Source organism: Rhinopithecus roxellana, chromosome 19 (genome assembly GCF_007565055.1).
Source record: "Rhinopithecus roxellana isolate Shanxi Qingling chromosome 19, ASM756505v1, whole genome shotgun sequence".
Taxonomy (NCBI): Eukaryota; Metazoa; Chordata; class Mammalia; order Primates; family Cercopithecidae; genus Rhinopithecus; species Rhinopithecus roxellana.
This window is the reverse complement of record NC_044567.1, coordinates 76,095,760-76,117,170: the sequence shown is the minus strand read 5'-3', so window position 1 is coordinate 76,117,170 and position 21,411 is coordinate 76,095,760. Positions and strand designations below refer to the sequence as shown.

The window sequence follows — 21,411 nt, the reverse complement described above, 5'->3', positions numbered from 1 at the left end:
TTCTTCCTGTTTCTCTCACTTTCTTCTCCATTTTCTTTTCTATGTACTCTTCATCTCCCTGGCTCTCAAATGTTAATTTCCCCAGGGTTCCATTCTCAGCCCAGTTTTTTTCTGGTTCACAAGGTCACTGTGACTCATCTCATCCTCTGCTATGGTTCAACCACCACTTTATACTAAGACTTGTAATTCTGGGTCTCCCCAGAGCATCAGAGTCATGTGTGTATTTGCCAGTTGGCTATGTCTACCTAGATGTCACACGGGCATCTGAAATCAAATATGTCCATGGTTGTACCTCCATGTCCATCCCCCTGTGGCCCCTCCTATGATCTAAGCCTTCCCTGGCTCTTCCTTTCCCTCCTCATCCCCATCCCACCAGTTACCAAGTCCTGCCAAGTGTACCCAAGAACTCACGCACTTGTGCCTTCCTTTTCACCCTGTTGCCACCCCATGGTTCCAACCTCCCTGATTTCTGTCCAAGACCATTATAATATCCTTATAACTGGCCTTCTAGCCTCCGGTCCTGCCATCTGTCAGACTGTTTCCTTGACACCTATCTAAAATCTAAATGTGGCGATGCCATTGGAATATAGGATACCCCTCTGTGCTTTCCCTCACTTAAAGGCAGGCTCAAGACCCAGAACCTAAGCAAGACCAACCTACACTTCACCACTTTGCCAACTTCTTCCCCCTTCTTCACTTTGCTCCCCTGGGCAAAGGTGGTGAGGATCATAGTTTTAATTTAGAACTAAAGGGAATCTCTGTGCTCATACACATAGTAGCCTTTTTTAAAAGCAACTTTACTGGCCGGGTGCGATGGCTCATGCCTGTAATCCCAGCACTTTGGGAGGCCGAGGCAGGCAGATCATGAGGTCAGGAGTTCGAGACCAGCCTGGCCAACGTGGTGAAACCCTGTCTCTACTAAAAATACAAAAAATTACCTGAGCGTGGTGGCAGGCGCCTGTATTCCTAGCTACTCAGGGGGCTGAGGCAGGAGAATCACTTGAACCCAGGAGGCAGAGGTTGCAGTGAGCCGAGATCACGCCACTGCACTCCAGCCTGGCGACAAAACGAGACTCCATCTAAAAACAAACAAACAAACAAACAAACAAAAAAACCACTTGATTGTGTTATAATTTATATATCAACCGGACACAGTGGCTCATGCCTGTAATCCTAGAACTTTGGGAGGCCAAGGTGGGTGGATCACAAGGTCAGGAGTTCGAGACCAGCCTCGCTAACATGGTGAAACCCCGTGTCTACTAAAAATACAAAAAATTAACTGGGCATGGTGGCAGATGCCTGTAATTCTAGCTACTCAGGAGGCTGAGGCAGGAGAATCGCTTGAGCCCGGGAGGCAGAGGTTGCAGTGAGCTGTGATAGCCCCACTGCACTCCAGCCTGAGCAACAAGAGGGAAATTCCATCTTTAAAAAAAAAAAGTATATATCATAAAATTCAACCTGTTTTAAGTGTGCAGTTTAATGACTTTTAGTAAATTTACCAAGTTTGCAGCCATGACTATCACCTGGCTTTAGAATATTTCCACCACTCTAGTACTGCAGCCCTCTTTTCATGCTTCCTGCACAGACCTTATGAAACTGCATTGCAAATTGTCTTTTTTTTCCTCTCTCTCTTTTTTGAGACATGGTCTCGCTCTGTTGCCCAGGTGGGGGTGCAGTGGAGCAATCACGATTGACTGCAGCCTCAACCTCCCAGCCTCAAGTTTTCCTCCCACCTCAGCCTCCTGAGTGGCTGGGACCACAAGCATGTGCCACCACACCCAGTTAAATGTTTTGTATTTTTATAGAGACACAGGGGTCTCACTGTGTTGGCCAGGCTGGTATCAAACTCCTGGGCTCAAGTGATCCACCCACCTTGGCCTCTCAAAGTGCTGGGATTACAGGCGTGAGCCACCGCACCCGGCTGCACATTGTCTTTTGTGTGACATCCTCTCAACCTGGACCACGACTTCTTAAGGGCAGAGGCTGAGTCTCCCTCTTCAATGTTGAACCAATTGCCTTGACATTCATGAAAGCCTGTGTTGCCTAACTTGGTTACCAACTAAGCTTGTCAGACTTAGAGCCAGCTGACTTGTGACTATTCCTAAAAGTCAAATCCACTCTCATTGAGCATTTTCAAAACCACTTACCACAAGGTCTGCAAAAAATAAATATGGTTGTCTATAAGATGTTCTAAATATCATTAAAGTAAGTAAATGGCAACCCACAGTAACTACTTTGCAGGGAGCAGCGTTTTTTTTTTTTTTTTTAGTTATATTATTAATCTATCCCTTGCCTTATTCCAGAAAGAATTTAAAGTAGTGGTTTAAGAATCAATTGCATGATGTAGGCCAGGCACAGTGGCTCATGCCTGTAATCCCAGCACTTTGGGAGGCAGAGGCGGGTGGATCATTTGAGGCCAGGAGTTTGAGACCAGCCTGGCCAAATGGCGAAACCCTGTCTCTACTAAAAATACAAGAATTAGCTGGATGTGGTGGTACACACCTGTAATTCAGCTACTCGGGAGACTGAGGCAGGAGAATAGCTGAACGCAAGAGGCGGAGGTTGCGGTGAGCTGAGATGATGCCACTGCACTCCAGCCTCAGCGACATAGTAAGACTCTGTCTAAAAAAAAAACAAAAACGGATCAGTTGCATGATGTTAATGACCCCTCAATAACTCAGCCCATAGACTGCCCATGTGTATTTAGATAATTCGCTATGGTAATTTTGTCGTGGGTGGATATTGGTACTCTGGATCATCAATGAGTTTGGCCAGGTACTTCCTTTGGAAATCCCAGCTTTCACTCCAGTTCCAGTGTGACCAGGGATTCCCCATTTCAGGGCGTACAAATAGTGTAAGACCTAATAACTAGACATGAATCCCAAATCATATGCATTTGGCATGTGTCCCTTCCTGTACTCGACTCACCTTTAATGAACTGGCTCCAACTGAAGGCTTTAGAAACCTCTTGTGTCCGGCCGGGCGCGGTGGCTCAAGCCTGTAATCCCAGCACTTTGGGAGGCCGAGACGGGCGGATCACGAGGTCAGGAGATCGAGACCATCCTGGCTAACACGGTGAAACCCCGTCTCTACTAAAAAATACAAAAAAACTAGCCGGGCGAGGTGGCGGGCGCCTGTAGTTCCAGCTACTCGGGAGGCTGAGTCAGGAGAATGGCGGGAACCCGGGAGGCGGAGCTTGCAGTGAGCTGAGATCCGGCCATTGCACTCCAGCCTGGGTGACAGAGCGAGACTCCGTCTCAAAAAAAAAAAAAAAGAAAAGAAAAAAAAAAGAAACCTCTTGTGTAAACCGTTCCTGCTACAGCCTACAATATGCTAAATGTTGGTATGCACCAAATTCTCAGTGCCTTTGCAGGTCTGTGTGCTAGCAGCAAGAGACGAGGGCTGAACTCACCCTGAGTTATTTTGAAACTACTCCTTTCAGTGGTTGGGTGGGAACCTTTTGAGAAAACAAGAGGAAATAAACATCTATTTGGCGTATTGCATGCTATTTCAGAATCTGGTAACTAGTATATAATTATATGTCATCTCAGAATTTGGCTCTATTGCTTCAAGGATTTTCATGCTGCCTAGCTTTTTTTTTTTTTTTTTTTTTTTTTTTTTAATCAAATGTGTTTATGTAACTGGAGGCAGAATTTAGCCATTAATGTCCACTGGAAAACTGAAGGCAAAGATTACACTTAGCATTTCAGAATGATTTTTGATAATCTATTAAATATGTTCAAATTGGTTTCATTTCATGTCACTTATTCACCTTGATTCTTTCAAGTACAAATCAAACAACTAAATGTCTCAATATACATGTGTTCAAGAACGTGATAGGTGACTTCATAGCGGGTGGCGAGGGTTTGGAGTTGTCCACTCAGGGAACTGGAATAGGGATAAGTCAACTTTTCTTCCCATAGGGACGGAGGTGGGGGATTCTCCTCCTGGCTCACCTTTGAGGTGTGTGTTGCTTTAGTCTTCACAGCCAAAACAGGAAAAAAAAAAAAAAAAAAAAAAAACTAGCTGGAGGGGAATACCATCTCAAACTGTTTTTATGCCTTTGATTTCTTGACCTCTTTTTTTTTTTTTTTTTTTTTTTTTTTTTTTTTTTTTTTTTTGAGACGGAGTCTTGCTCTGCCTCCCAGGCTGGAGTGCAGTGGCTGGCTCTCAGCTCACTGCAAGCTCCGCCTCCCGGGTTCACGCCATTCTCCTGTCTCAGCCTCCCGAGTAGCTGGGACTACAGGCGCCCGCCTCGTCGCCCGGCTAGTTTTTTGTATTTTTTAGTAGAGACGGGGTTTCACCGTATTAGCCAGGATGGTCTCGATCTCCTGACCTCGTGATCCTCCCGCCTCGGCCTCCCAAAGTGCTGGGATTACAGGCTTGAGCCACCGCGCCCGGCCATCTTGACCTCTTAAAATTAATGAACTTTAATAATGTCACTGGGGACAATTAAAACGCCAGACTCTGGAATAGGCAAGTCAGATCACAAGAACAACAACAAAAAGGAACCAACTGAAGGAAGTGGCAACTCCCACTTCTCAAAGTGCGTCCTGAGATAGAGGAACAGATGCCATTCTGGCCGGAGATGTAAAGTCGGGTCGTGGTTCTGATGGCTTTATACCAGAATTATGAGGCTGGGAAGTGTTCCTGGGGCACATGGCTTCTGAAGTCACATAATGACTAGAGTGATCAGATTGATAATGAAAGAAACAAAAGGAACTTTGAGCACAACTGTACTCAGAGAGCTGTAGTGCCGAAGAGAGGCAGTTTCATTGTAACCCTGAATGACTGAGAGCAGGAGCTGCTCATTTGGCTGGCTGGAGTTTAGGAAACAGATCTCTACTTACAAGGCAGAAAAACAAGGATGAACCTCAGGACTAGACAGAAAGATTCTCTCTTCTTCTGTGACCAACATCAGAGTCTTATGCTTTGGCAAAGGCTGACTTTAGAAACAGTAATAGAAGTAAACCAGGAAATGGGATTGAGAACAGCAATTAAAAGGTTGTGGCAGCTACTGGTGGTGATGGGAGTGGCGGCGGTGGTAGAGGTGGCGGTGATAATGGTGGGGAGGTGAGATGGGTGGTGGGGGTTGGGGAGTGATGTGGGGATAGTGGTGGTGGTGATGGTGGTGGTGGTTGATGAAGGTGGTGGTGGTGATGGAGGTGGTGGTGGTGGTGATGGAGGTGGTGGTGGTGGTGATGGAGATGTAATGGAAATGGTAGTGATGTGATGGTGGTGGTGGTGATGTTTGTGGTGGTGGTGGTGATGGAGGTGGTGGTGGTGGTGATGGAGATGTAATGGAAATGGTAGTGATGTGATGGTGGTGGTGGTGATGGATGGAGGTTGTGGTGGTGGTGATGGAGGTGGTGGTGGTGATGGTGGTGGTGGTGATGGAGGTGGAGGTGGTGGTGGTGGTGGTGGTGGTGGTCATGGTAGTGGTGGTGATGGAGGTGGTGGTGGTGGTGGTGGTGGTGGTGGTGGTGGTGGTAATGGTTGTGGTGGTCATGGAGGTGATGGTGGTTGTGGTGGTGGTGGTGGTGGTCATGGAGGTGGTGGTGATGGAGGTGGTGGTGGTGGTGGTGATGGTGGTGGTGGTGGTCATGGAGGTGGTGGTGATGGAGGTGGTGGTGGTGATGGAAGTGGTGGTGGTGGTGGTGGTCATGGAGGTGGTGGTGATGGAGGTGGTGGCAGTGGTGGTGATGGAGGTGATGGTGGTCGTAGTGGTGGTGGTGATGGAAGTGGAGGTGGTGGTGGTGGTGATGGTTGTGGTGGTCATGGAGGTGATGGTGGTCGTGGTGCTGGTGGTGGTGGTGATGGTGGTGGTGGTGGTGATGGAGGTGATAGAGGTGGTGGTGGTGATGGAGGTGGTGGTGGTTGATGGAGGTGGTGGTGGTGATGGTTGTGGTGATGATGGACGTGGTGGTGGTGGTGATGGAGATGGTTATGGAAATGGTAGTGATGGTGGTGGTGGTGATGGTGATAGTGGTGGTGGTGATGGACTTGGTGGTGGTGATGGTTGTGGTGGTGATGGACTTGGTGGTGGTGGTGGTGGTGATGGAGATGGTTATGGAAATGGTAGTGATGATGGTGGTGGTGGTGATGGTGATGGTGGTGGTGGTGATGGAGATGTAATGGAAATGGTAGTGATGTGATGGTGGTGGTGGTGATGGAGGTTGTGGTGGTGGTGATGGAGGTGGTGGTGGTGATGGTGGTGGTGGTGATGGAGGTGGAGGTGGTGGTGGTGGTAATGGTTGTGGTGGTCATGGAGGTGATGGTGGTTGTGGTGGTGGTGGTGGTGGTCATGGTAGTGGTGGTGATGGAGGTGGTGGTGGTGGTGGTGGTGATGGTGGTGGTGGTGGTCATGGAGGTGGTGGTGATGGAGGTGGTGGTGGTGATGGAAGTGGTGGTGGTGGTGGTGGTCATGGAGGTGGTGGTGATGGAGGTGGTGGCAGTGGTGGTGATGGAGGTGATGGTGGTCGTAGTGGTGGTGATGATGGAAGTGGAGGTGGTGGTGGTGGTGATTGTTGTGGTGGTCATGGAGGTGATGGTGGTCGTGGTGCTGGTGGTGGTGGTGATGGTGGTGGTGGTGGTGATGGAGGTGATAGAGGTGGTGGTGGTGATGGAGGCGGTGGTGGTTGATGGAGGTGGTGGTGGTGATGGTTGTGGTGATGATGGACGTGGTGGTGGTGGTGATGGAGATGGTTATGGAAATGGTAGTGATGGTGGTGGTGGTGATGGTGATGGTGGTGGTGGTGATGGACTTGGTGGTGGTGGTGATGGACTTGGTGGTGGTGATGGTTGTGGTGGTGATGGACTTGGTGGTGGTGGTGGTGGTGATGGAGATGGTTATGGAAATGGTAGTGATGGTGGTGGTGGTGATGGTGATGGTGGTGGTGGTGATGGACTTGGTGGTGGTGGTGATGGTTGTGGTGGTGATGGACTTGGTGGTGGTGGTGGTGGTGATGGAGATCGTTATGGAAATGGTAGTGATGATGGTGGTGGTGGTGATGGAGATGGTTATGGAAATGGTAGTGATGGTGGTGGTGGTGGTGATGGTGATGGTGATGGTGGTGGTGATGGTGGTGTTAGGCACCTTTGATTGAACTGTCCCCAAGGGCCAGCCACTATTAACATATCACCAACTGTATACCTTGTTGATGTTAACTTGTCAACAATCTGCAGCTTCCTCTTACAGATGAGGAAAGCAAGAATCAATGGCATTAGTCAGCTCGCCCCAGGTCACGACGTTAGAAAGTGGCAGAGCTGGGGATTGTCGTGTTTACCAGGATTGAGTTACAGTGAGTCACAAAACCCACGTCATCCCCACAGACATTGATGCACATTCCGCATTTTGCCCCCACAGTGGTACCTTCTGCACAGAAGGCAGCCCAAGTATGTATGCTGCAGTCAGGGGGACGCACTGCGGGGTGGGGGTCAACACCAATGGAAGAGGGAAGGAAGAGGCCCTGATTCTCCCCAGAAGGAAAAAGTAAAAAGTTACCTGAAGCCTTCAATTTCAAGACTGCCCTCGGCCAGTTTTGCCACATGATCAGAGACTTATTTATAGCCATCCGAATCCTGACACGTGCAATTGAAAGGGGAGAATGTTTTTAAAGTCCAGGATAAGGGAAGCCGCTGGTGGTTTTGAATTACAAATCCATTCCTCTCCTGACCCATGGATTCTGTCCTCCCCTGCCCAGTCACCTTAGGCTCCCCCAGCCCACCTCACACAAAAACAACATCAACAGCTGACAAAAAATCATTTACAATTACAAATACAAAGAAACCAGCCCTTGCAGGGAATAAGGCAAGGTTCTTGCTGCTTCTACGACTGTAAGTCTGGATATTTGCTCTGCCCCTGTGTTCCTTCTCAGCAAAGCTATAACTTTGAGAGGATTGATGTTTAATTTACACAGAAAGATTGCTTGGCTCTGTCAAGATAAAAGTTTAAGTACATGCCTTGCCACTGGTTTGTTCTGCTCCTCTGTAAGAAGAGGAACAAGGAACTAGAGGGAAAAAAATTTTTTTTCAACTTTGCAAACCAATCTATTCCTCCTTCCTTTTTGGTAAAGAAATATTTAAGTCGTATGCATTCTTGGAGAGAATTTTCAAAAAACACTCAGCCCACAAGAATTCTGTTCATCCCACAAAATCTGCCTTGGTCCTGCGTGCATTTGCTAACACTGCCTCCTCCACTTTCAGCCCATCAGCGTTTTCTTCTTTTGCCTTCAATACCAGTAGGTTAGGACCGCACAGACATCTGCCCCTTTTGGAAACAGCACTCCACACCGGTGCTCTTTCCAAACACAAACTCCCATTTGAAGTCCTTGTAAAAGGATTAGAACAAAAAAGCACATATTTAACTGAACTTCGTTACGTTCTCCAGCCAATTCCCTTTAGGTTTACCTGGGTTTCTCTATGATTGGCTGTTTTTCGTTTGTTTTGTTTAACTTATTTATTATGACTACTGTCTAGTGTTCTTTGGTATTTCTTGCTGAAATTATAAAACAAACAGCATCCAGTGTTTATTATGACGACGTACTATCTACGTGGCATAGTTTTTGAAAATAAGATTAACTGTGGGACAGGATGTTGTCCCTTCCCAAGCAAGCTGGAGTGAAACTGCATCTTTCTCCCCAGAATCTAGGATTCCACTTCCTGCAGGTGACCACTTGGCTGCTGTGATGAGCCCGGAGGCTAGGGCGTCACCTGCAATTCAGATGTAAAACTCGGTGTGAATAATCATCCCAATTCCGAGGAGTAAATGTTTTGTTAGTATCGGTCATTTCTATTCTTAACCTTACAGCATAATGTCAGGCTTACGCATGGCGTGAAATTCTGGTAAGTCCTACTACATCACGGAAGGGGATACTTTTTCTAATAGAGGGCGTGAAACCTGCTGAAGAGATCTTTCCTTTCTCAATCCAGCCAGGAAGGGCAGTTGTCAGGCCTAGTATAGAAACAATATTTTTGGTCTTCAAATTCGTTTTCTATGACAGTGGATAATTTGGCCCTGGCAAGGCAAAGTTGAATTGGGCTACTGGATCTGCAAGTATAGAAATACTCCAAAAAAGTTTTACTGGGCCAGGTGCACTTTGGGAGGCTGAGGCAGGTGGATCACCTGAGGTCAGGAGTTCAAGACCAGCCTGGCCAACATGGCAAAACCCTGTCTCTACTAAAAATACAAAAATTGGCCGGGCATGGTGGCGTGCTCCTGTAATCCCAGCTACTCAGGAGGCTGAGGCAGGATAATCGCTTGAACCCGGGGACAGAGGTTGCAGTGAGCCAAGATCGTGCCACTGCACTGCAGCCTGCGTGACAGAGCAAGACTCCATCCTGGGGGAAAAAAAAATCTCTTTTACTATTTTGAAGTATTTAAAATCAGTTGAAATGTCCATAGTACATGATATCCTTGGGTTTGCTCAGTCCTAGTACTATAGGAGAAATATTTTGGTACCAGATTTTATTTTAATTTTGTTAAGAAAAATGGGGAATTATTTTCATTGGTAATTTTATTTTTCTTATTTTGCACTTAGGGATTGATATTTTCCTCCAAAGCAAAAATGCAATTCAACTAAAATTATTATCGATTTTTTGAGACAGAATCTTGCTCTGTCACCCAGACTGGAATGCAGTGGCACTGTCTTGGCTCACTGCAACCTCTGCCTCCCAGGTTCAAGCAATTCTCGTGCCTCAGCCTCCTGAGTAGCTGGGATTACAGGCATATGCCACCACAACTAATTTTTATATTTTTAGTAGAAACGGGGTTTCACCATGTTGGCCAGGCTGGTCTTGAACTCCTGGCCTCAAGTGATCTACCCGCCTCGGCCTCCCAAAGTGCTGGGACTATAGGCGTGAGCCACTGGGCACCGGGCCAGCTGCAGTTCAGCTAAAATTAAATGCTGGATGGTGGGGGATTCAAATATAAGAAGTTGTCCTTACTCTCAGGGTTCTCAATGATCAGCAGGAGAAACAGGCTGAAAACCACAAACAAGTACCTACAATAATAAAAAAGTATGTGTAATTCAAGCTTAAATTAATATACATTGCAACTCTGACAGTTAATTCGGCCTGGAGAAGAGAAGGCAGAGGAAACTAAAGAGAAGCAAGGCCACAGCAGCAGGCTATTAGTAGATCAGGCGGTTTTGCCAAGAGAGCTTCTAACAGAGGAGGTTCCAAGTGCAGGGAATAGCACATGCTCTGACATTGACAATTCTCATCCCGCAACTAGAGTGTCATCTCCAGGGTCACAGTATAGAGGAGGTAGGAAGAGGGAGGGGCCATGAAGAGAATGAGACCAGAAAGAGAAATTCATAAGGTGTAACAGGTGCTGCCCTCCTTGAGAAGGCAACAGTTGGGTACATTCTTGACAAAATGCCTCTCAGTATGTTTATTGTTTGAATTTATTAAAGGAATAGCTAATACCTCTGACCTAGCACTTTAAGCAAAGGGAAGAGTGATACCTGGTCTTTATACTTGGTGAGAGGTATTTGATGAACACCTGGAGATGCGTATCATTCATTTCATGCTCCTCACCATTGGAATTAAGCATAAAGTTACCCAAGCTTGCCATGGTCCTAAGACAGACATTTTGTTGTTGTTCTTCAGGCTTGTCTGAGACGACAGGAATATAAAAGAGACCCAAATGAGAAGAAACGTGATCAGTTTTGGGGGCAAGAGACAAGTTTTGAGAGATCCTGGTTTTCTAGCAGGTCATCTTCCAAACAGGTATGAAGCATTCTGGGAGACAGTCTCCTGGGGCTGCTGCTGCTGCTGCTGCTGGTGTGTGTGCGCGTGCTGCGTGCGTGTGTGTGTGTGATTTAGGAAAAAGCCGACTCAAAAAGGAGATGCTGCAGAATCCCAAAGGTCAGGGCAGGGAGAGCCAGGGGCAGGAAGGAGCCCAGGGCTGGGAACTCCCTTCCTTGGGACACCACCCCTGTGGTTCCCAGCTCTGCAGTCTTCACGCTTCACTGTGGTTGGGCCTCACTCTTCTCTCCTGTAGATAAAGGTCCTGAAACAGATGGTCTATAAGACACCATCCAGATGAGAAGCACTGCAACTGTTTAAGACTTGGAGGCACTGGGCCTTCTGAAGCACAGCATCATCTCTGTGGCATATGGTCTAACTTGATGCAAGGTTGGGCCTAGTTTTTATTTCTGATGAAGGAGTAAAATGTGGTAATAACTATATCATGTAATAATTGGCAATTGTTTAAATATTTTTGCCTAGAATTATATAGCAATATGATGACAAAATATTTTTGCCTAGAATGATATAACAGCCGGGCGCGGTGGCTCAAGCCTGTAATCCCAGCACTTTGGGAGGCCGAGACGGGCAGATCACGAGGTCAGAAGATCGAGACCATCCTGGCTAACATGGTGAAACCCCGTCTCTACTAAAAAATACAAAAAACTAGCTGGGCGAGGTGGCGGGCACCTGTAGTCCCAGCTACTCAGGAGGCTGGGGCAGGAGAATGGCATGAACCCGGGAGGCGGAGCTTGCAGTGAGCTGAGATCCGGCCACTGCACTCCAGCCTGGGCGACAGAGCGAGACTCCATCTCAAAAAAAAAAAAAAAAGATGTAACAGTATGATGATAATATGATGATTAATAATAGTATCATTATAATAATAATTAAGCAGTTACCATTATTTCAGTGCTTGCAACATTCCAGGCACTATGTGAAGCACTTTATACATATTAGCTTATTTAATTCTCATAAATGTATATATCTATCACCTCTCCTTATCTATCTATCTGTCTGTCTGTCTGTCTGTCTGTCTGTCTGTCTATCCATCCATCCATCCATCCATCCATCCATCTATCCATCTTTGCCCCACTTTACAGATGAGATAACTGGGCCTTACAGAAATTGCAAAACTTTACCTAAGATTTCACAGCCAGGGTGGTAGAGATTCCATTCTAGGCAGTCTGACCCCAGAGAAGGTGCTCCAAATCACTAAGCTCTAGGATCCTATTTTCATGTTTAAGATCTTATCTAAGAATTTTACTTATCCTATGTAAGAGCTCAATACCACAAGCTGTATTCAACACTGATTGTTAGCATGGTGAATTGATTTAAGATGAGTAATAGGCCTTTTATGAATTCCTATTTAATATTTAATGCCTGAAATATACTCTACAGGAGGAACTCCCTCTGTCCTATCAGTGGTGTGGATTCTAAGATAGATCCTGAATACGTGATAGCAATCAAGTTCTTGTTGAGAATTCTTTTTTAATCTAAGATGTTCACACTGTGGTTATTTAATGTTCAAAGGACACCTTAAAAACATCAGTGATTGATGTTTATAGATGTAGATGTATCCCTGGGAGAGAGAGATGCTTTCTATTAAGGAATATAAAATCACACAATAAAATATTTCACCTAGAGTCTGAAGGTGAAACAGACTATCTCACAATACTGGCGGCACCAAGAACACGTTGCCTGGATCTTTTCCTGTTAGTCAAAGACTAAATATAATGCCTGCTGCTGATTAAACTTATGGAGTGAGATTAATCCAAAAATTAAATCTAGTTTGGCTAGAACAACACATTTTTAGCATTAAGATAAATTCTCACATTTTTACACTCAGAAATAAGATCAAGGATAGATAAGAAAATATAATTTAAGTCAAACAGTAGCACGTAGCAGTCTTCCCAGATTGGAATTGCTAAACAAGTGGGCAGCTGGGTTCCTCTGCAGGGAACTTTCATGCAGAGGCTCGTGTGCATAGTCACGGCCATTTTATGTGCAATACTCATGCATTTGGGATATTCAGGATTTGAAATTTTATGTTCCTTTTCACACTTAAGCTTATGGGACAAGCTGGTGTCAGATTCCTATAGTTTTCTTCTTCCTGCTATACAAATTGTGCATTCTTTAAACCATCATTGCAAAACACTCAGACCACTTCTGAAAAAGGCCATGGTTGTATACATAAAAGTAATTCTGTGAAATAGCTTCTATAGTACAGTTTATATGGATCTTATTTCCCAATAATTTTATTATTCACCCCTACCCACCACAACATTTTTTTTAAATTATACTTTAAGTTCTAGGGTACATGTGCACAACGTGCAGGTTTGTTACATAGGTATACATGTGCCGTGTTGGTTTGCTGCACCCATTAACTCGTCATCTACATTAGGTATTTCTCCTAATGCTATCCCTCCCCCAGCTCCCCACCCAGTGACATGCCCCGGTGTGTGATGTTCCTCACCCTGTGTCCATGTGTTCTCATTGTTCAATTCCCACCTATGAGTCAGAACATGCAGCGGTTTCGTTCGTGTTAGTTTGCTGAAATGATGGTTTCCTCATCATGTGGAATGATCATATTTTTTATGCTGCAGAGTATGCCATGGTTTCCAAGTTTTTTTTTTTTTTTTTTTTTTTTTTTTTTGTTTTTTTTTGAGCGATCCTCGCTGTTGCCCGATGGGTGCAGGCCTCTCGCAACGCCTCCCGACGCCATCTCCTCCTCAGCCTCCCAGAACTCCGCCCGCCACCTCATTTTTGTATTTTTTTTGTAAGACGGGTTACGGCTAGCAGGATGGTATCTCCTGACCGTGATCGCCGTCTCCCTCCCAAGTGCTGGGATTACAGCTTGAGCCACCGCGCCCGCCTGCCAATTTTCTTAATTCAGTCTGTCATTGATGGTATCTTCGGTATGTGGTTTGGTTGCCAAGTCTTTGCTATGTGAAAGTGCCACAATAAACATACATGTGCATGTGTCTTTATAGTAGTATGATTTATGATCCTTTGGATATATACCCAGTAATGGGATTGCTGGGTCAAATGGTATTTCTAGTTCTAGATCCTTGAGAAATCGCCACAGTGTCTTCAGTTCAACTATGGTTGAACTAATTTACACTCCCACTAACCGTGTAAAAGTCTTCCTATTTCTCCACTTCCTCTCTAGCATCTGTTGTTTCCTGACGTTTTAATGATCGCCATTCTAACTGGTGTGAGATGGTATCTCATTGTGTTTTTGATTTGCATTTCTCTGATGACCAGTGGTAATGAGCATTTTTTCATGTATCTGTTGGCTGCATAGATGTCTTCTTTTGAAAAGTGTCGCCGGGCGCGGTGGCTCAAGCCTGTAATCCCAGCACTTTGGGAGGCCGAGACGGGCGGATCACGAGGTCAGGAGATCGAGACCATCCTGGCTAACACGGTGAAACCCCGTCTCTACTAAAAAAATACAAAAAACTAGCCGGGTGAGGTGGCAGGCGCCTGTAGTCCCAGCCACTCGGGAGGCTGAGGCAGGAGAATGGCGTAAACCCGGGAGGCGGAGCTTGCAGTGAGCTGAGGTCCGGCCACTGCACTCCAGCCTGGGTGACAGAGCGAGACTCCGTCTCAAAAAAAAAAAAAAAGAAAAGTGTCTGTTCATATCCTTTGCCCACTTTTTGATGGGATTGTTTCTTTTTTTTCTGGTAGATTTGTTTAAGTTCTTTGTAGATTCTGGATATTAGCCCTTTGTCAGATGGGTAGATCGCAAAAATGTTCTCCCATTCTGTAGGTTGCCTGTTCACTCTGATGGTAGTTTATTTTGCTGTGCGGAAGCTCTTTAGTTTAATTAGATCCCATTTGTCTATTTTGGCTTTTGTTGCCACTGCTTTTGGTGTTTTAGTCATGAAGTCCTCGCCCATGCCTATGTCCTAAATGGTATTGCCTAGATTTTCTTCTAGGATTTTTATGGTTTTAGGTCTAACATTTAAGTCTTTAATCCATCTTGAATTAATTTTTACATAAGGTGTAAGGAAGGGATTCAGTTTCAGCTTTCTACGTATGGATAGCCAGTTTCCCCAGCATCATTCATAAATAGGGAATCCTTTCCCCATTTTTTGTTTTTGTCAGGTTTGTCAAAGATCAGATGATTGTAGATGTGTGGTGTTATTTCTGAGGCCTCTTTTCTGTTCCATTGGTCTATATATCTGTTCTGGTATCAGTACCATGCTATTTGGGTTACTGTAGCCTTGTAGTATTGTTTAAAGTCAGGTAGCATGATGCCTCCAGCTTTGTTCTTTTGGCTTAGGAGTGTCTTGGCAATGCGGGCTGTTTTTTGGTTCTGTATGAACTTTAAAGTAGTTTTTTCCAATTCTGTGAAGAAAATCATTGGTAGCTTGATGGGGATGGCATTGAATCTATAAATTACCTTGGGCAGTATGGCCAATTTTCACGATATTGATACTTCCTATCCATGAGCATGGAATGTTCTTCCATTTGGTTTTGTCCTCTTTTATTTTGTTTAGCAGTGGTTTGTAGTTCTTCTTGAAGAGGTCCTTCACATCCCTTGTAAGTTGGATTCCTAGGTATTTTATTCTCTTTGTAGCAATTGTGAATGGGAGTTCATTCATGATTTGGCTCTCTGTTTGTCTATTATTGATGTATAGGAATGCTTGTGATTTTTGCACGTTGATTTTGTATCCTGAGACTTTGCTGAAGTTGCTTATCAGCTCAAGGGGATTTTGGACTGAGATGATAGGGTTTTCTAAATGTACAATCATGTCATCTTCAAACAGGAACAATTTGACTTCCTCTTTTCCTAATTGAATACCCTTTCTTTCTTTCTCTTGCCTGATTGCCCTGGCCAGAACTTCCAACACTATGTTGAATAGGAGTGGTGAGAGAGGGTATCCCTGTCTTGTGCCAGTTTTCAAGGGGAATTTTTCCAGTTTTTGCCCATTCAGTATGATATTGGCTGTGGGTTTGTCATAAATAGCTCTTATTATTTTGAGATATGTTCCATCAATACCTAGTTTATTGAGAGTTTTTAGCATGAAGGGCTGTTGAATTTTGTCAAAGGCCTTTTCTGCATCTATTGAGATAATCATGTGGTTTTTGTCATTGGTTCTGTTTATTGATTTGCATATGTTGAACCAGCCTTGCATCCTAGGAATGAAGCCAACTTGATCGTGTTGGATAAGCTTTTTGATGTGCTGCTGGATTCGGTTTGCTAGTATTTTATTGAGGGTTTTCGCATCGATGTTCATCAGGGATATTGGTCTAAAATTCTCTTTTTTTGCTGTGTCTCTACCAGGCTTTGGTATCAGGATGATGTTGGCATCATAAAATGAGTTAGGGAGGATTCCCTCTTTTTCTATTGATTGGAATAGTTTCAGAAGGAATGGTACCAGCTCCTCTTTGTACCTCTGCTAGAATTCGGCTGTGAATCTGTCTGGTACTGGACTTTTTTTGGTTGGTAGGCTATTAATTATTGCCTCAGTTTCAGAACCTGTTATTGGTCTATTCAGGGATTCAACTTCCTGGTTTAGCCTTGGGAGGGTGTCTATGTGTCCAGGAATTTATCCATTTATCCATTCTTCTAGGTTTTCTAGTTGATTTGCGTAGAGGTGTTTATAGTATTCTCTGATGGTAGTTTGTATTTCTGTGGAGTCGGTGGTGATATCCCCTTTATCATTTTTTGTTGTGTCTATTTGATTCTTCTCTCTTTTCCTCTTTATTAGTCTTGGCAGCGGTCTACCAATTTTGTTGATCTTTTCAAAAAACCAACTCCTGGATTCATTGATTTTTTGAAGGGTTTTTTGTGTCTCTATCTCCTTCAGTTCTGCTCTGATCTTAGTTATTTCTTGCCTTCTGCTAGCTTTTGAATGTGTTTGCTCTTGCTTCTCTAGTTCTTTTAATTGTGATGTTAGAGTGTCCATTTTAGATCTTTCCTGGTTTCTCTTGTGAGCATTTAGTGCTATAAATTTCCCTCTACACACTGCTTTAAATGTGTCCCAGAGATTCTGGTACGTTGTGTCTTTGTTCTCATTGGCTTCAAAGAGCATCTTTATTTCTGCCTTCATTTCATTATTTACCCAGTAGTCATTCAGGAGCAGCCAATACAACATTAAAAAAAAAAAAAAAAAAAAAGTAGTAAAATGCAAAAAAAAAAAAAAAAAAAAAAAAAAAAGGCAATTTTTCCTGTAAAAGAGGACAGGATATTTTATGTTTGCATTATGACACTGTCCCTCAGTGTGTCAGAGAACAAGAAACAGTGCTTACATAATCTCAGTTTTCTCCAGAGAATGATATCCCAAGGGTTTGGGCCCTGATTGTACAAGTGTCATTAAGGCCCCATCTTCTCTACTGAGAAAAGTGACACAATCAAAATTTTCCACAGTGAAACTCACCTCTGCTTTGCCGTCTGCATTGCAGATATTCTTTGGGGGATACTGGAGGATTTGCCTCTGGCCACAAAAGCAGAGGAAGGGCAGGGTGAGAGGAAGTGTCACTGAATGCATCATTCTTAACAGCCATTCAACTTGTGCTCTCATAATATCCATCCTGTCTGGCTCAATCCTTTGGGTTTTGCTTGTTATGAATGAAGCCAGAGATCTTTTATGAGACTCAAACCAGATCCAGGAAATCTTCAACCTCCAAAGTCATGGGTTGGTTTGGAGATTCCCCTCCCAGGTTTGAACCCTTACCCCGGTTTTTATTAAAATACAGTTGTTTGGCTGGGCGCGGTGACTCACGCCTGTAATCCCAGCACTTTGATAGGTCAAGGCTGGCGATCACAAGGTCAGGAGTTCAAGACCAGCCTGGCCAATATGGTGAAACCCCGTCTCTACTAAAAATACAAAAATTAACTGGGCGTGGTGGCGTGCGCCTGTAGTCCCAGCTACTTGGGAGGCTAAGGCAGAAGAATTGTTTGAAACCGGGAGGCGAAGGTTGCAGTGAGCTGAGATGGCGCCACTGTACTCCAACCTGGGCAACAGAGTGAGACTCCATCTCAAAAAAAAAAAAAAGTAGTTGTTTGCAAATCTTCAGAGTACGGGCTGCCCATCCTGAGGGAATGCAGAACTTATTCAACCTCTTCCCATAGGGTCCACAACTCCAGGACGGTCCCGGAGCTAGTCTCTCAGGAGAAGCTGGGAATAAGAAGGCTGGCGTGTCTCAAAAGAGAACCAAGGCCAGGCAGATCCAATATCCAGAGCTCAGTGGATTGAATGTTGCATCAGGCACTAGCGTTGCAAAAGATCCTTGGTCAATCAGAAAGGGGCAGGAGAATGATACAGCTCAGTGAGATGGTGTAAACCCAAACAAAGCCTTCCTCCCTAGGTGGAAATATCCCAAGTCATTTCCTCCTAGAGACTGCAGCACCTGAAAACTCGAAATAGCGTTTGCCTCTGATTTGTAAAGGCAGGTTCCGTCTCTGATTGAGTGGCTATTATGAAAGTGAATTGCTTAATGGATGGAAATTTTTCCACTGTTCAGTCACTATGTGCATCTCACCACTACCAAATTTTGACACTTGTATTGCAATTTTCATCACTTGTTCATTCCTTAACCCAGACTCCAATTGTCAGAATTCTGATGAGCCTGGAACGAACAAGGCATTTACCATCAAATAATGGCTTCAGTGTCAAGGTATCCTTCCAGACAACTGCCTTGAGGTGGGCAGATCCCCAAACACACAGTTAACCTGGTGGCTGCTTCATCCTGGCATAACCTCCTCACCACAATCAGCGGCTCTAACCGCTGGTTGTGCGGCAGTTGGATTTCATCTAAGTCCAAGGTGAAGCAATACCTATCAAACCTGGGCTGAGAGGTTCTTTAGAGTGGTACTTCCTAAATACATTTCTGTTCGTGGCTTGGCATAGTAGAAAGCATTTATGAAGGGCCAGCTCTGCCTCTTGTTATCGTGTGAATTCAGGCAAACCACTTGCAAGCACTTCAGTTTCCCATCAAGGAGATTCTTATTATTCATATCTCGTGGGATCATTGTGAAAACGAGGGAGACTCCTGAGTGACACACTGACATTACGGTACATTATAAACTGTCTTGGTGTCCAAATATAACTGCAAGTGATGCTCCAACAGGTATTGGTGGAAGAGAAGGTTCTGAGGCTTCTAGGATTCCTCAGCCCAGTCCCAGGCCACATTTTTAAAAGCCAACCTAATACAGCAACTTAATGTTAGACCCTTTTCAGTTACATACAACCCTGTGAACTGTTGAATCAGATTGGAATTTAACAGGGAAATAAATAGTGGCTCTGCATAACCCACTAGAAAGTGGGTAATTTAGTAGACTGAAAAGCAAAGAGGCTTCTGGATCTGAGGAGAAAGCAATGCCCCTCCTTCCCGGGCACCCACGAGACAGCTGCTGGCCCAGAGGAGCTTGCTGTGATGGACAGAGGCATGGAAGGAATTTTGTCCCCACGAACCTTCACAGAGAGGGGACAGGAGCCCCAATTTCCCCATAGAAGATGATGAAAATGATTATTTGGCCCAGGACGTGGTGAGCTTCTAGAAAGCAACACATCGCGGGCCTGTCTCATCTTTCCAAGATCCTGTATCCTTGCTGGAAAGGACGTCGTTCCAAATGCACAAGCCTCAAGGACTGAGGACACGTTCTCACGTGCATTTACTTCACTGGGAAGGAAGGTGGAGATCGCTGTCGGTTTTAAGTGCACCATTTGCTCTGCTAATAAAAATAAGATTGTAGTCCTTTCACTGTTGGCAACCGAGCAGCTAAATATCTAGATTCCAGGTCACCAGGACTCAAGGTTACATCGGAAGGAGGTACAGGCAGTGAACCTGATACGGAGAAGCAGCTGGCAGTGCCCCAGGCCTGGCCCAGTGTGCTCTTCACATCAATGAAGTCACTTGACTCTACCAGCAAGCAAGGTGCGCCTCTGGAGGAAGGCTGTTACCCAACATAAACACTGTAATTGTTTTGTTCATGAGAATCCACACGAATTTTGGAGATTAACATAAAAAATAAAGTCTTTTCAAGTAGTCTGCAGTGGCTTAAAAAGTTAGAATGTCCAGCCATGCATGAGAGCAGCAAAGGTCTAAAACTGTGCCTTTCAATACAGTGGCCACTAGGCACATGTGGCAATTAAACTTTAAGTTTAAATTAATTAAAATTAAATGAACCATGTATATCCCTAGTGGCTCTAGCCACATGTTACACACACAAGAGCCATGTGTGGTCAGTGGCTGCCATATTATTTTTTGTTTTTTGGTTTTTTTTTTTAGACAGAGTCTCGCTCTGTTGCCCAGGCTGGAGTGCAATGGTGAGATCTCGGCTCACTGCCACCTCCACCTCCCAGGTTCAAGCAATTCTCCTGCCTCAGCCTCCCGCATAGCTAGGATTACAGGTGCCCGCCACCACGCCCGGCTAGTTTTTGTATTTTTAGTAGAGATGGGGTCTTGCCATGTTGGCCAGGCTGGTTTTGAACTACTGACCTCAGGTGATCTGCCTGCCTTGGCCTCCCAAAGTGCTGGGATTACAGGTGTGAGCCACCGCACTCAGCCACCTGGCTGCCATATTGGACCATGCAGATCTAGGACACTTCCATCACTGCAGAAAGTTCTATGGCACAGCACAGCTCCAGATTATGGTCAAGCTCAAAAACAAAACAGGACCCCATGAGCCAGGAAGGGGTTTTGTTTCCCAGAAACCAACCCTGCATAATCCATAGCACAATGCTTTGCATACTGCAGCTCCTAGCAAATATTAGCTCTCTGGTGACTCAGCTGTCCATGGAGGCTGGCTCGATTTGCATTTTGTGTGTTTCTATGACCTGGGTATATCTGCATGACTTCTTTCGTTCCTTATTTATTCATCCTATCCTGTCCGTGAAACCTTCAGTTTCTCCTCTTTCAAACAGCTCTTGGGGAGACGTCCTCCCATTAATCTGTCAGTGTCAACCCACTGACACCCTTAACAGTATCATGAAAGCAGCCACGGCTTAGGATGTGGCATATGTGTTCCATGAGTCATGCTTTTAATTTTCTCTAACTTCTGCTTGCCCATTGTCAGATTCCTTGTGGGTTGGGCCTCTCTTCTTTCTGGCCCCAGGCCTGTGTGCTGATGAGGCAGGTCACGCATGCACACGCTGGTTCTAGCTGCCAAGGGGCCCCACCCTGGGAGGCTGTGAGTCACCCTTAACACCTGGCGTGGTGTTCTTCACAGCCGCCCTCCTGACTCTAGCTCAGATTCTGCGCCCTCGAGGTGCACTGGGTAAGAACGCAGCTCTGCACGCAGCCTCTGGAGCCTGAAATGCACGTCATGGAGAGAGAATGTGCAGCCCACGGTTTGACAAGTGCGGATCTGTGGGAATTTTCCTTTGAGCTTGTTTTCCATTTTAGCTGTTGCTCTGTTCAATGTGGCAGGTCCCACAAGTCCCTCAGGCTCAAGGTGCTGAATACATCATCATCTCCCCTCAAATTGTTTCCTCTTCCTGAAGTTCTTATTTCTGCCCAAGTCGGAATCCTGGAAATTATCTTAGACTCCGCCTCCTCTTCCTTCTGCTCCTCCTCCTACTTCCAGCAATCAAACACTGAAGCCTGACTGTCTCCTCTCCTCTCCCTCAAATCTGTCCACTTTTACTTGCCTTTGTAGGGCCCTCTCTTTTCTTGTCTGGATTTTTTTTTTTTTTTTTTTTTTTGGTGAGA

At 45.1% G+C, this 21,411-nt stretch overlaps 1 protein-coding gene across 4 annotated transcripts in view; it reads left to right on the top strand.

Annotated features, from left to right (window-relative positions):
• The window catches only part of MARCHF10 (membrane associated ring-CH-type finger 10), a 116,311-nt gene that overhangs the window by 10,794 nt on the left and 84,106 nt on the right, over nucleotides 1-21,411 (top strand). For all 4 annotated transcript variants that reach the window (XM_010380076.2, XM_010380075.2, XM_010380074.2 and 1 more), the window contains one exon: nucleotides 10,612-10,731. In XM_010380076.2, the coding sequence (XP_010378378.2) occupies nucleotides 10,612-10,731 (120 nt within the window). The remainder of the gene's footprint in view (nucleotides 1-10,611; nucleotides 10,732-21,411) is intronic.